General features: G+C 47.8%; 1 protein-coding gene across 5 annotated transcripts in view; it reads left to right on the forward strand.

The window, feature by feature from the left end:
* Nucleotides 1-611: 611 nt before the first annotated feature.
* The window catches only part of CTIF (cap binding complex dependent translation initiation factor), a 145,815-nt gene continuing 132,882 nt past the window's right edge, over nt 612-13,544 (forward strand). For 3 of the 5 annotated variants that reach the window (XM_028480319.2, XM_028480317.2, XM_028480318.2), the window contains exon 1: nt 612-813. In XM_028480319.2, the coding sequence (XP_028336120.1) occupies nt 634-813 (180 nt within the window). In that variant the 5' untranslated portion in view covers nt 612-633. Of the gene's footprint in view, nt 814-5,255; nt 5,304-13,544 lie in introns of all 5 variants that reach the window. The other 2 variants (XM_028480315.2, XM_028480316.2) reach the window with 1 other exon arrangement.

Below are 13,544 nucleotides of genomic sequence, written 5' to 3' on the forward strand. Positions count from 1 at the left end.
AGTGTAGCATGTGTCCCAGTAGATGCACCATTAACAGGGCTGCAAGATCATGTTAAGGCCTACAGTCTTCACCTAATTTAGGGATAGCCTGGCGTCCAAAGAGAAAACGTCTCTTTAGAAGGAGGTATTTCTTAGAGGCCCAGGCCCCTTAGAGGGTTTGTGTCTGGGAACCCCCGTACACCTCATTGCTGGGGTCCGAGACGTAGAAGCCTGTGGTCTGTTTTATTCCGCTTTGTGGTGGATTTTGTTAACTCCAAGTTGGGAAGTAGGGTTGAAACTTGTAGACTGGGTCCATATGCCGCTTGTTCCTGGGTGGTAAGGTCCAGGTGTGGACTAATGCTCAACATCGCATGAGTTACTGTGTTGGCCAATTAGGCAAATTACCTGCCTTCTCTGGGACTGAGTCTCCTTCCCCACGCAGGAGGGATCACAGCATCCTCTTCACACTAAAGGCGAGCTGGCACCCCACTGACTTCTCAGGATGTTGGGAGACCAAGACAGCAGCCTGGATGAGGGAATGCTTCCGGGCGGGGGAGGGTTTCTCAAGTGGGGTCATCATCTCTGCCTCCAGCTGTGTCTCACAGAGCCCACCTGTTCTCTGTATCCCGCAGCCCAGGCCCCTGAGCGGGAGGGATGGAGAACTCCTCAGCAGCTTCGGCCTCCTCCGAGGCCGGGAGCAGCCGCTCCCAGGAGATCGAGGAGCTTGAGCGGTTCATCGACAGCTACGTGCTTGAGTACCAGGTGCAGGGGCTGCTGGCCGACAAGACGGAGGGGGACGGCGAGAGTGAGAAGACGCAGTCCCACATCTCCCAGGTGAGCACTGCCCGGGAGGGGGCAGGGCCTGGGCAGGTACGGGACCTGGGCAGCTCGAAGTGGGGTAATAAGGGTAAGGGACCCTAATTCCAGGCAGCATCTGATCGCCTGGCCCTGGGTGGCCAAGGTGTGGATGGCGCCACCCAGCAGAGCGTGGGATCCAGGCAGGAAGCCCCTGGTTGTGTGCTCTCAGACCCTCTGACCCACCTCTACCCGCTCCTACCCCGCTGGGCAGCTGCTGGGCAGCTGTGGCCCAGGCAGACTCACAGTTCACGGAACACTCGTTTACTGAGCCCCTGCTGTGTGCTAGGCACTGCTCCCCGTCCTTCACAAGCTCATGTTCTAAAAGAGATCTGGCGATTGTAGCTTATCCAAAAGGCACACAATCAAAAGTCTATCACTTGTGAATATTTCCTCTGATGTCGAATACAAGCAGTTGTTGGCGCCAAAGAATCGAGTCTCTCAGACAGTCATCCAGGGCCCTGTGTGCCAGACCTCGTTACACACATGAAGCCTTCAGACCAGACTCTCAGGTTGGCCTCCCTGCTCCTGGTCAGTCTGTGGCAGCCCTGGTCTTGGGTAGAAGGTGAACTCGGCTGAAAGACTGTGGGACGAGATTTGGAAGTTTTGAGTTGTCTTGAGTAGAATGTGAACCATTAAGGGAAGTGACCGTGTCACATGCATCTTTGCTGAACATGTTAAATTCTCAGTAGATATTTATTCAAGAGTTGGTTCCAAATTTGCTACTAGCTGCCTGTGTGACCCCAGGCAAACCCCTCAACTTCTCTGAGGCTTGGCTTTCTTATCTGGTGAGTGGGGATCATCCCGCTGCCTCAGGAATGTTGGAAGGTCAAAGGTGATAAGAGGCTCCAAAACTACAGAGGAGCAGAGTGTTGTCTGCATCCAGAGGCTCAGGAGGGTCTCTTCTGCTCAGGGTCTGGGGCCCAGTGTCCACCTCTTGTACTTGTCCCCCTCAGGCCTGGGGCTCCTCTGCCAAGTAGAGAAGTTGAGATGGGTGCCCTGCTTTGGAGAAAAGCCAAGTGCAACTGGCTGGCTCGCTATCTGGGTGGGCAGAAGATCCAGACCCTCCAGCTTTTTAGAAAGCCAGAATGAACCTGTGGCTTTCCTGGAACTCAGGACCAGGAGTGGACCTGGGAAATCGTGAAGCCTTGCTGGTCCACACCTTATCCCCATTGGAGGGTAGGGAAGGCAAGATCTGCCCTGAGAGAGAAATCGATGCTTTCCTTGGCATCCTTGAAGTTCTAAAATCACGGGTAGTGTGAGCCTGTAATCTGTTCAGTATTCATTCTACAAGTGTGTATTGAGCACCTGCTCTGTGTCTAGCACTGTCCTAGGGCTGGGTACCTGGGAGTGAGTGAAAGAGATGAAAAGCTCAGCCCTCGTGGAACTTATCCCAGTGGTGGATGGCAACTGCTGTGGGGAAAAGTAAATCAGGAAAATGGAGTGGGGAGTGATGAGGGTGAGGAGGGGTTTGCAATTTTAAATGGAATGTCAAGGAAGATGTCACCGAAGGAGGTGGAGAGGTGAACTTGCAGATGTCTGGGGAAAGGGCAGTTCAGGCAGAGGGGACAGCACGTGCAAAGGCCTGAGCTGGCAGAGCTATTCCAGGGGCAGCAGGGAGGCCGGTGTGGCTGGAGCAGAGAGAGAAAGAGGGAGAGCAGAGGAGATGCTTCAACGAGGCAGTGGGGTCAGGTAGACCAGATGTACAAGGGCTGAGTCCTGGGGTCTGCCTACATTTAGAAAGCAGGGATGTGAGGGGGACCAGCAAAAGAGACCAAGAGGGGTTGGCATTGAGGCAGGAGGAAATCCAGGTGAGAGTTGGGTGCTGGAAGCCCTGGGGAGGATGTGTTTCGAGGGTGTGAGGGGCGGGCTGACTGCTGCTGCATGGCATTTGGGAGGAGGAGTGAGAATAACCTAAAGGAGCCACTGGGGCCGTTGGCGACCCTGATGGGAGGGGTGACGGTCCAGTGGTGGGGGTGAAGGTCAAGGAGATGGGTTAAAGATGGGAGGATAATACAGTGCAGATCCTCCCTGCATTACAGGAGTTTCGCTGTAAAGGGGAGAGACATGTGGTTCCGGGGGAAGCGAGGTCACAACGGGAGCATTAACAATGAGCTGTGTGTTGATGGGAGAGGTCCAGGGCAGAGGGACCGCTTGCTGGAGCAATGGCCTTGAGTAGGTGAGAGGGCTTGGCCTCGGCTCGGGCCCTGTGGACGGGTGCGTGGGGCTAGCCTGACGTGTGCTGCCTGCCTCCCCCACTGAGTGGACTCTGGTGGCCTCCAGCAGGGCATCCCTCAAAATTTCCTTCAGGTGAAATGGGCTCTTACAGGACGAGGGTCCCAGGAAGCTGTGAAGCTTCACCCCAGAGGAATGCTTTGTGAGTGATAGGATTTCTGTTCCCAGAGCAGCCATCGGGGAGAATTTTGGAAGGAGGGGCCCTCCCAGCGCCTCTGAGCCCCCTGTGGGGACAGCTGAGCTTTCAGGATGTAGAGCAGATAGAGAAGTGCCCTCAATCTGGGCCCTGCACTCCCGGCTCCTGCTCCTGGGATTGGTTGGACCTAACCACGCTTGGATGTCCACATCCGGGTGGGCTGTTAAACAGATGTTGGCTTGAGGCAGAGTGTGGAAAACATTTGTACCATCTAGATGCAGTCCTTAAACTTTCTGCATTCCCTGAGGTTCCCTGGGAGAATGCGAACACCTGGCAGGATCCCAGGACCCGCCTGTGTGCAGGTGGCCGAGGGGGACATGTTTCAATCCTGCTCCCACCAACCCAAATACAGCTGGGGTCCAGACTCCAGGGGAGGGGGCAGCTGTGGCAACTCTAAGCAAGGCCAGGGTTAGATGTGTTATTATAACACACTTCTTTAAAAAAATACAATCTCTATTGACACAGCTTTACAGGAAATCTTTCTGCTAAAGCACTTTTGCTTGTTTTTATTTAATCTGATGACAATTTTAAATGGAAGCCAAAGACAAAAATAAAAAACCTCAGAGAATGTCCTGAGCTGCCTGTCTGTGGTGGTGTTTTGATGTTTCTGGGACAGAAAATTGTTAAGAATCTTGGAAACCTTGAGAAACCTTGAGGGAGTGGAGAAGAATGTTGCTTTTCAGTGGGTGAGGTCATTTTTTAGGATCTGAGTGATGGCAGTTGACACTCAGGAAGAAAATACCTCAAGATGCTTGTAAGGTTGTGTTCTCCCCCACCCCTCCCCCATCGATAACTAGAAAGAAAAATGGATGGATGGACGGATGGATGGATGGATGGATGGATGGGAGAGAGAGAGAGAAGAAACAGAGAGACAGAAAAGTGTCCTTTTTTTCCTACATGAGTAACCAAGAGAATGTATGTTCTAAGTTTCCCAACATGTTTGGGTACCGATTTAAAATTACACCCTCACCCACACCCACACATTTCAAAAGTGCCTGTCCTCCAGTGGGTTCCAAGTCCCCAGAGGCACATCCTGAGAGCTGTCCTTACTCTGTCCTTGGGAGGAGGAGGATTATAGCCCTATTCTGCAGGAGAAAAGACTGAGACACAGAGATGGAAAATGGCCAAACACCACTGCTTGGTGGTGGCTGAGCTGAGCCCTGGTGCCCACCCCTTCCCCACCTACTTTTGGTCCCATGCTCGGTACAGGCTGTGACTAATAGGCTGTTGGGGAGTTAGTATATTTTTCCCCCTGTGGAATGAGAATTAGGATTCCAAATCTCATTGACCATTATTAACCTTTTGTGGAAGAGATTGGGATGTTATAAGTGGGGTAGTTTGGCACTTCTGATGTTAGTGGATGGTTTTGTGGATCATCAGCAAGTTTTAACGCAGTGTTCGCAACTCTGGCTGCAAGTTGGAATTGCTCTGGAGCTTGGACAGATCCCACCCTAGAGTTGAGTGGAATGGGGAGGGGCCTGGGCATTGGCATCTCATCAGCCCCCACGTGACTCTGATGTTCTGCTCAGGTTGATGACCACAGCCACCGGTGGACTTGTCTGACTGCCTTCCTACCCCTCCATGTCCAGCTGCCTTCCCTTGGAAGGATAGAACGTAGGGCCATTGTAAAGAGTGGATACATTTAATGAAAGCGTGTTTTACACTAAATTCTTGTTCGCAAGTCAAATGAAGAGCCAGTGAGGGTGAAGAGAACTTCCTGTAGTTCTTTTTGAGGCTCTCAGGCACTTGGAAGTCCTGGGTTTTGTCTCATGCACAGAGACCTTACAGAGAGATACGACCACGCAGATACATAGGATGGATTCAGATTGGCATGATGTCGCTTTCTCACAATGTTTTTCCTTCTCTTTCTTTTCACATTTTTCCTTACATTCTGCCTTCCCTGTTCACTGTTCTCTCATCCCTCTTTTTTCTCATTCCCTCATTTCCTCCTGTCCTTTGAATCCTTTTTTCCTGTCATCTTTGCTCATAGGAGGAAGCGATCAATGGTGGACCACCTATGAAAGGCTTAACAGAAGAAGTGAGTTTAAGGGGACCTGTGGGGTGTGAATGTGGGGACTCATTCTTCTCATTTTTTTAAAAAAAATTTATTTTTAATTACACAAGTACTGTTTGCATATATTCTCATGGTACGTAAGAATTCAAATGCTGATTAGTTATGTCCTCTTTCCACTGTCTTACCCTATCTCCCACTGGAATGATGAGTTAACTTCCTCACCTTTTCAATGCTTTTACGTGTGTGTTTGTGTGTGTGTGTGTGTGTGTGTGTGTGTGTGTGTAAAATACGACTTACAGAAATATATTATTTCAAAATCATATATCATAGCTGGTGAATATTATTGTTCAGTAACTCACCTTTTTCCCATGGCTGTATGCCCTAGGGATTCCATCCAGGCTTGTACATCTGCTGTGTTCTGTTTAATGGCTGCACAATAGCCCATAGTATGGATGTCCCATTGTTTAACCATTTACCTATTGCTAGGCATTTGGATGATTTCCAAATTTTCCCCTGGAAATACAAGCTATTTCAGTGAATACTTCTGAACATGCCTCATCCTGCACATATAAAATTGTTTCTTTAGGTGGATGCTGAGAAGTAGAATCAATTTTAATAGCTGTTGCCAAATTGCTCTCCAAAACGCCTGGTGCATTATTCACAGGACCACCAGTGTATTGGGACAAATGGTCTTTTGTCACTCTAATTTGCATTTCCTCAATTTTTAGTGAGGTTGAGCACTTTTTAATCTGATTACCAGCCATTTTTTAAATAGGTTAAATTTTTATTTTACTTTTAAAGCAACAATTGGAAAAACAGAGACAATCAGAAAACAGAGAAAGAAGCCCACCATAATTTTGTTTTTTAAAGGAAGAATTTTTCTTTTTCTTTTTTGAATGTTTTTAGCTCTTTATTTATTTTTTAAATTTTATTTATTTATTTTCTTTATTTTTGGCTGCGTTGGGTCTTCATTGCTGTGCACGGGCTTTCTCTCTAGTTGCGGCGAGCGGGGGCTACTCTTCGTTATGGTGCGTGGGCTTCTCACTGCTGTGGCTTCTCTCGTTGCAGAGCACCAGCTTTAGGTGTACAGGCTCAATAGTTGTGGCGCACGGGCTTAGTTGCTCCACGGCATGTGAGATCTTCCCAGACCAGGGCTCGAGCCCATGTCCCCTGCATTGGCAGGCGGATTCTTAACCACTGTACCACCCGGGAAGTCCCCACCATAATTTTAGGTTAAAAACTAGTGTGGGGGCTTCCCGGGTGGCGCAGTGGTTGAGAGTCCGCCTGCCGATGCAGGGGACGCGGGTTCGTGCCCCGGTCCGGGAGGATCCCACATGCCGCGGAGAAAAACAAAAAACAAACAAAAAAAAAACTAGTGTGATTTTTGTGTGTTATTTTTTCTTAATATACCTTTCAAGAGTTGAGTTTCTAGCATACATGTCACTTTTAGCTTGCTCGTTTATTTAGCATGGTTTCCTACACATTATTTGGTAGTTTTGGCATAAAGTATAATTTTTTAAACCTGCCAGTTACTGTTGGCTAAATAGTGAAATATAATTAGAGCTAAGAATGATTAATTCAGGCCCCGTTCTAGGCTCTGGGATAAAGTCATGAACAGAATGGGCCATAATCCCTGTCCTAGCTCTTACTTGCAGTTGGAGAAAGACAGGTGATAGACAAAGAAGAAAATAGATGTTAGAAAGTGATACACATGAAGGAGGCAAGAAGGGGCGGGGTGTTGGGCTGTCTGAAAGGCTTACTTAAGACTTTTGAGCAAAGATTTGAAGAAGGTGAGAGTTGAGGCCACTTAGGAACCAGCCTTCCAGGCAGAGGGGATGTTGAGGGCACAGCTCTGGTGTGGGAGTGTACCCCACTTTGAGGAACAGCTTTGGGGTCAGTCTGGTGGGGAGCAAAGAGCCAGGTCTGTGGGGCCTCGTCGGTGAGACGACGGGAGGTTTTGAGCAGAGGAGGGACATGGTATCACTGGTTAAATTGGACCACTCTGGGTGCTGTGTGGAGAATAGGCTATAGCAAGGGGTGGGGCGGAAAGGAAGCAGGGGGACCAGGAAGTCCTTGGTTGGTCAGGGTCAGAGGTGACGATGAATTGGAGCTGTGTGGCACCGTGGAGGTGGTGAGAAGTGGTCAGATTCTCATACTTTAAGGCACAGATAACATGATTTTCTAATGAATGACCTTGACGATAACCTGAGCCTATAGAAGGACAGACTTTCCAGAAATGAGATGGAAGACCCTGGAAGAGCAGCACTGGGGGAGCAAAGGTCAAGGGTTCAGGTTTTGGATGGGAAAGATTTAAGATAGTATTGGATGTCTTAGCAGAGATATTGATCAAGCAGTTAGATGTACAAAGTGGCATTCAGAGGAGGGGAATGACCTGGAGATTCACATTTGTAAATAGCATGTGGGTGGCATTTTAAGCCCAAGGAGTGAGGGTCAAAGATTGAGCTCTAAGAAGTTGGGGCCATGAAGAGGAGCTACCAAAGGACACGGAGGGGTGTCCATGTAACTCATTTACTCTACGTAACAATGCTATGAAGAAGATGCTGTTACTGTTCCCAGCATACATGGGAGGAAACAGAGGCACAGAGAGGTTGAATATGCTGCCTAAGGTCACACAGTGAGTATGTGGTCAGTGTGAGGTTTGAACCAGATGATCTTGCTCCAGGTGCCATACGCTTAACCTCTGCTATGGCAGTTTCTGTCATTATTACAGCTTGGGGGAAATAGTCTGAGGGAGGAAGAGAGCAGGAGTATGAAGTCATATTCGCTACTTCAAGAACTCAGTCTCCTAATCACTGGGTTAAGCTGCCTCCACAACAGGAAAGTTGTTTGGGTTTCTTGTTAGTTAGTTAGTTTGCTTGTCTTAAGATCGGAGCAAGAAGCCTTTCTCCCTCTCTCAAATCTCAGCCTTTGGGCAGCATCCCCTCCCCCTCACACACAAGGTTTTCCCGGAGTATCACTGTGGAGGAGAGTGTGAACTGCCAGCCCGTCTCTGCTCCTGCCTCCCCTGTTCCCCGTCTCCTTGTCAGTAAGCCCTTGTGCCAGCACAGAGGAAGCAGTCGAACAAGCTCCTGACTTTGAGAAGCTCCCATCTTTAGGCTGTCCCCATCTCCTCTCAGGCCCTTCACCGGGAAAAGAGGACGTTGGGTGAGAGCAGTGGTTCCCACTAGACCTTCGAATCGCCCCCCTGGGTGCTCCTGGCACCCCCTTGATTAAGAAGCCGTGGATAAAATGGCTTTTTAAATAATTTTTCACTTTGAAATAATTTCAGATGTACATAAAAATTATAATAATAGGACAAAGAATTCCTGCATATCCTTCACCCAGATTCTCCAGTGTTAATATCTTACCACATTTATATTCTTTCTCTCGTCTCTCGATAGATAGATCAATTGATCAATAGATTCTGTATATAGAGAGATTTTCCCTTTATCTCTAAACACTTCACTGTGTGTTTCCTAAGAACAAGGACATTCTCTCTTTTTTTTTTAATGGTATTTTATTTTATTTTATTTATTTTATTTTATTTTATTTTATTTATTTTTAACATCTTTATTGGAATATAATTGCTTTACAATGGTGTGTTAGCTTCTGCTTTATAACAAAGTGAATCAGTTATTGACAGATGAATGGATAAAGAGGATGTGGCACATATATACAATGGAATATTACTCCACCATAAAAAGAACATTCTCTTATAATTACAGTATAGGAAATAAACATTGATACAGTATTATTATTTAATCTATAGACCTTTTATTTCACCAGTTTTCTCAATAATATCCTTTATAGCAAAAGTTTAAAAAAAATTCTAGTTTCCTCAAAAACTTAAACATAGAATTACTATATGATCTTGCCAGCAATTCTACTTCTGGGTATATACCCAAAAGAACTGAAAGCAAGGGCTTGATCTGATACCTGTACAACATGTTCATAGCAACATTATTCACGATAGCCAAAATGTGGAAGCAACCCCAATGTCCATCAGTGGATGATTGGATGGACAAAATGTGGTCCATACATAGAGGAATATTATTGAGGCTTAAAATAAAGGAAATCCTGTCACGTGCTACAACATGGATGAACCTTGAGGACTTTATGCCAAGAGACATAAACCAGACACAAAAGGACAAGTACTGTATGATCTCACTTCTATGAGACATGTAGAAGAGTCAAATTCATAGAGAATGAAAGCAGAATGGTTGTTATCAGGGGTTTGGAGGAGGGGGGATGGGGAGTTAGTGTTTGAGGTGGACAGTTTCAGTTTGGGATGAAAAAGTGCTGGAGACGGATGGAGCTGGAGTGCTGGATGGTGGTGATGGTTGTACAGCAGTGTGAATGTACTTCACGCCACTGAATTGTACACTTAAAAATATTTAAAATGGCAAATTATGTATATTTTACTACAATAAAAAATTTCTGGTTCAACATCTAATGCAAGACCATACATCACATTGAGTTTCCAACATTTTGACTGGCTCTTTGAATTAATACCTATTTATCCCCTTTACTCATTCTGCTACTTTTTGGCTGTGTAACCCTGGCTCAGTTACTTAATCATGCTATGCCTCAAATTCCATGTGGAGTCAATGTTAATGTAAGTAGCAGGCTTAGAATAGTGCCTGGATCAAATGAAATCTTTATATTTTCTGGGGATGAGTCCTTTGTTACACATGTTGCAAGTGGGCTCTCACTTGTCTTTAATTGTGTTTGTGATTTCTTTTTTCACACAAAATTTTAGACTTTGATGGAGTTTAAAACTTGTATCTTGGATTTTAACCAACTTGGAATGTGTTGTCCATGGTACTGGGAAGCAGATTCTAGGGTCATTTTTTCCTCGCTGGCTCTCTGGCTGTCTCAGTCCCTGTGTTTATTGATGGTCTCTCCTTTCCCCTGATGTGAAACACTGTCCTTATCACATACTAAGTTCCCATTTGCACATCTGTTTGTTTATGGATTCGGTTTTATCAGTTGATCTCTTCCTCTCCTCCTGTGCTGATTCAGCCTGATGGTTTGGCTCTGGCCTTGATGCACTTTGATGTCTGGAAGGGCGAGCCCCAGGGACCTCAGACACCACCCAAGGGGGCGGTTTATCCTTAGCACTTTCAGCCTCCCCCAGCCTGGGGCTTTTCCCTTTTCGCTCCTCCTCCCTCAGCTTTCAGTGGCTTCCTCTGTCCTCCATCAAGTCTGCTCCAAAAGTACTGTCCATCCTGGGGTGCAAATGACTGATAATAAGATTTTAATTCTTTTAGCATGAAGTATTTAAAGTGTACCGATAGAAGCAGAGAATAGTAGAATAAGCATCTGTTTTGAGTACAGACTAAACATCTGTACTCCCGTTTATTAAACCTTAACCCTGTGCCATCTTTGTTTCATCTTTTTAAATTAAGAAATAAATTATAGCAGTTATGGTGAAGACCCAAAATCACTCTTGTGAATTCCATGTTCGTTGTTCCCATACATACAGATTTCCCACTTTTCCTGCCTCTTTGTGTTCAACGACGTTTTCAGGAGGGGCCACCTTACCCCGCAGAGAACTTGCTCCCAGCTGTAAACCCTTCACCTCAAAGGAGAAATGCCCTGGCTGAACCAGGCATAGGGGCAGGGCCGAGGAGAGTGTTCCCTAAGGGGGCCCTTCTCTTGTTCTGGAATCATCTCATACAGATAATGACGGGTTCCCGGAAGGTCTGTGTCTGGAGAATTTTCTAGGCGGTGGCTCAGAAAAGGCAAAGGGGAGGGAGGTGGTGGTGGCTGCAGCCTAAGAAGAAAGAAGACAGCGTGGCAGCAGAATCCCAGCACGGGGGAGGAGCTTTGAACAGGGAAGGGAGAGCTCGCAGGGGCTTGTAGGGTCAGGCAGCAGCGAGAGCGGATGTGGCTGGGGGGTTGGACGCCACACGGGCCCAGTGGTACAACTTCCTGGGAGAACTGCAGTGACTCACATTTAATTCCTCCCCGGGGGTCAGGAAAGCAGGACCCAGCTGGACCACACTCCCCCGCCACGAAAGCTTTCCCTGGGGGCCATGGCTGGGTCTGTGGGGTGGGTTTCTGTGGACTTTACTATCTTTCTAGCTTAACCGTATGATGCTCCCAGAGCCACTTCTTCATTTCTGTCTCTGCCTGCTCTCCCAGTGGAAACCTGGATGCTGGACTCTAGCTTCCCAACCAGTGGGTTCCCCACACCCACACTCCGGGCCAGTTCAGCCTGTTCTAACACAGCTCTGATGACGCCCTCCCCTAACAGAAGCCTTCAGACTCTTTCCACCCAGGAAGAGTCTCTGACTGCTTAGCGGGAGAGTCCTGCTTGCTGCCCTCTACCCCTGAGCTGGCCAGTGTTCCCCTGCCATGTCCACACCTGGGCTCACTCTTCTCCAGGGATCCCGGCTCATCTGCTTTCCTTCCCTAGGGAATCCCTCCGAGAGCACACTGCCCCTTCTCAGCCTCGCCCTCCCCCTCCCCGCATTACCGTTCCTGGACATCTCACCTCTCCTGTGAAGGGAGCGCCGGTGGCAGGTCCCACACCAAAGGTGCTCAGGAAGGTTGGCCAGTGTAAAGTTAAGGATGACCTTTGACAAAGCAGAGCAGTCTCATCGGAGCTTGGAATCTCTCTGGGAGAGCCTAGCCAGGGGGCTGAGGTGGCACGTGGCTGTGCACAAAGCCTCAGCTGCCCCTCTGTGCCCGCTTGTCAGGAGCAGCCAGTGTTGCACCCCATCCCCGCCCTGCCAGGGACCGCGCGGGGACCACGCTGACCCCAGGAGGAGGTGTGCCCACCCTCAAGTCACCCCTCTGCGAGATGTCAGGTCAGCAGTATGCAGCTGGGGTTGAAGTGCTTGGGATGCCCCACTGGAGGAAGCCTTTCTCTGCAAGGCTGTCCTGGGATGGGACGAGAAGTGCAGGATCTAGTTCTCTCCTGGCCGGTAGTCACTGCGTGCCTTGACCATCCTCCCCACTGTCAGCCAGGCTCCAACCAGGAAAGGAGAAGCCACTCAAGTATAGAAAGCAGGAAAGCAGAGGGATTGTTTTTATAGTAGTTCAAATAGTTTACAAATATATATATATACATATGTGGATTACTTTTTTTTTTTTTGGCTGCGCCACGCGGCGTATAAAACCTTAGTTCCCTGACCAGGGATCCAACCCACGCCCCCTTCAGTGGAAGCACGGAGTCTTAACCACTGGACCACCAGGGAAGTCCCTGGATTACTTTTTATTTTGAAGTTACTTTTGACTCATAGCAGAGGTGCAAAAATAGTACAGGGTGTTCCCATGTACCTGTCCCCTAATATGAATATCTTACATAACCATAGTACAATGATCTGAACTAAGAAATTCACATTGGTACAATGAGACTTTATTTGAATATCACCAGTTTATCTACTAACGTCCTTTTTCTGTTCCAAGATTCAAATTTGCATCTAATTGTCATGCTTTCTTATTCTCCTCCAACCTGTGACACTCCCGTGGTCTTTTCTTCTCCCTACAACCTTGACACTTTTGAAGAGTATTGGTCATTCATTTTGTGGCAAGTTCATCACTTTGGGTTGCTGATATTCTCTCATGATCATATTGAGATTGTGCATTTTTGGCAAGAACACCTCAGGAGTGACATGGCCCTTCTCAGGACATTTGGCTGGGAAGTCCACGGTGGTAATATGTTTTATCACAGATGATATTATCCTTGATCACTTGGTTTAAGGTGGTGTCTGATAGATTTCTCATTTTTCCCTTTTTTTCTCCTATAATTTAATACATATCTTTGCAGAGATGCTTTGAGACGACAAATATCCAGACAGAGGGAATTTAACCCAGGGAGTTGGTTACCCAGATAATAAAAGAGCTGAGAAACTAAACAACCACAAGGAGCCATTACCACCTCTAGGCCTGAGGCACAAAGGGAGGAGATGGTATTGCCAGAGCCCAGCGTTAGGGGTCTTGCACAGAGGGCCTATCTGGTGAGGCTGGAGCCTTGAAGGAGATCCAGTCATTGCTGGTAATGCTGCCTGAAGCATAGAGAGATGGGGGAAACACCGCGGCTTCTTTCTCTTCCTGTCTCCCATTGGCCCAACCCAGCTGGAAGCCAGCTGAGTCGGCAGGGTTCAGCTCCTCTGCAGTACAGAGCAGGGATGGGCAAGAAGTGGCTCTGAGGGCACACTCTCTTGGGACTGGTACCTTGCCTTTGCCAATTCCTTCGAGCTGAGCTGTGCTGTCCAATAGGGCAGCCACTAGCCACAAGTGGCTCTTGAGCACTTG

The sequence above is a fragment of the Physeter macrocephalus genome, chromosome 19 (genome assembly GCF_002837175.3).
Source record: "Physeter macrocephalus isolate SW-GA chromosome 19, ASM283717v5, whole genome shotgun sequence".
Lineage (NCBI taxonomy): Eukaryota > Metazoa > Chordata > Mammalia > Artiodactyla > Physeteridae > Physeter > Physeter macrocephalus.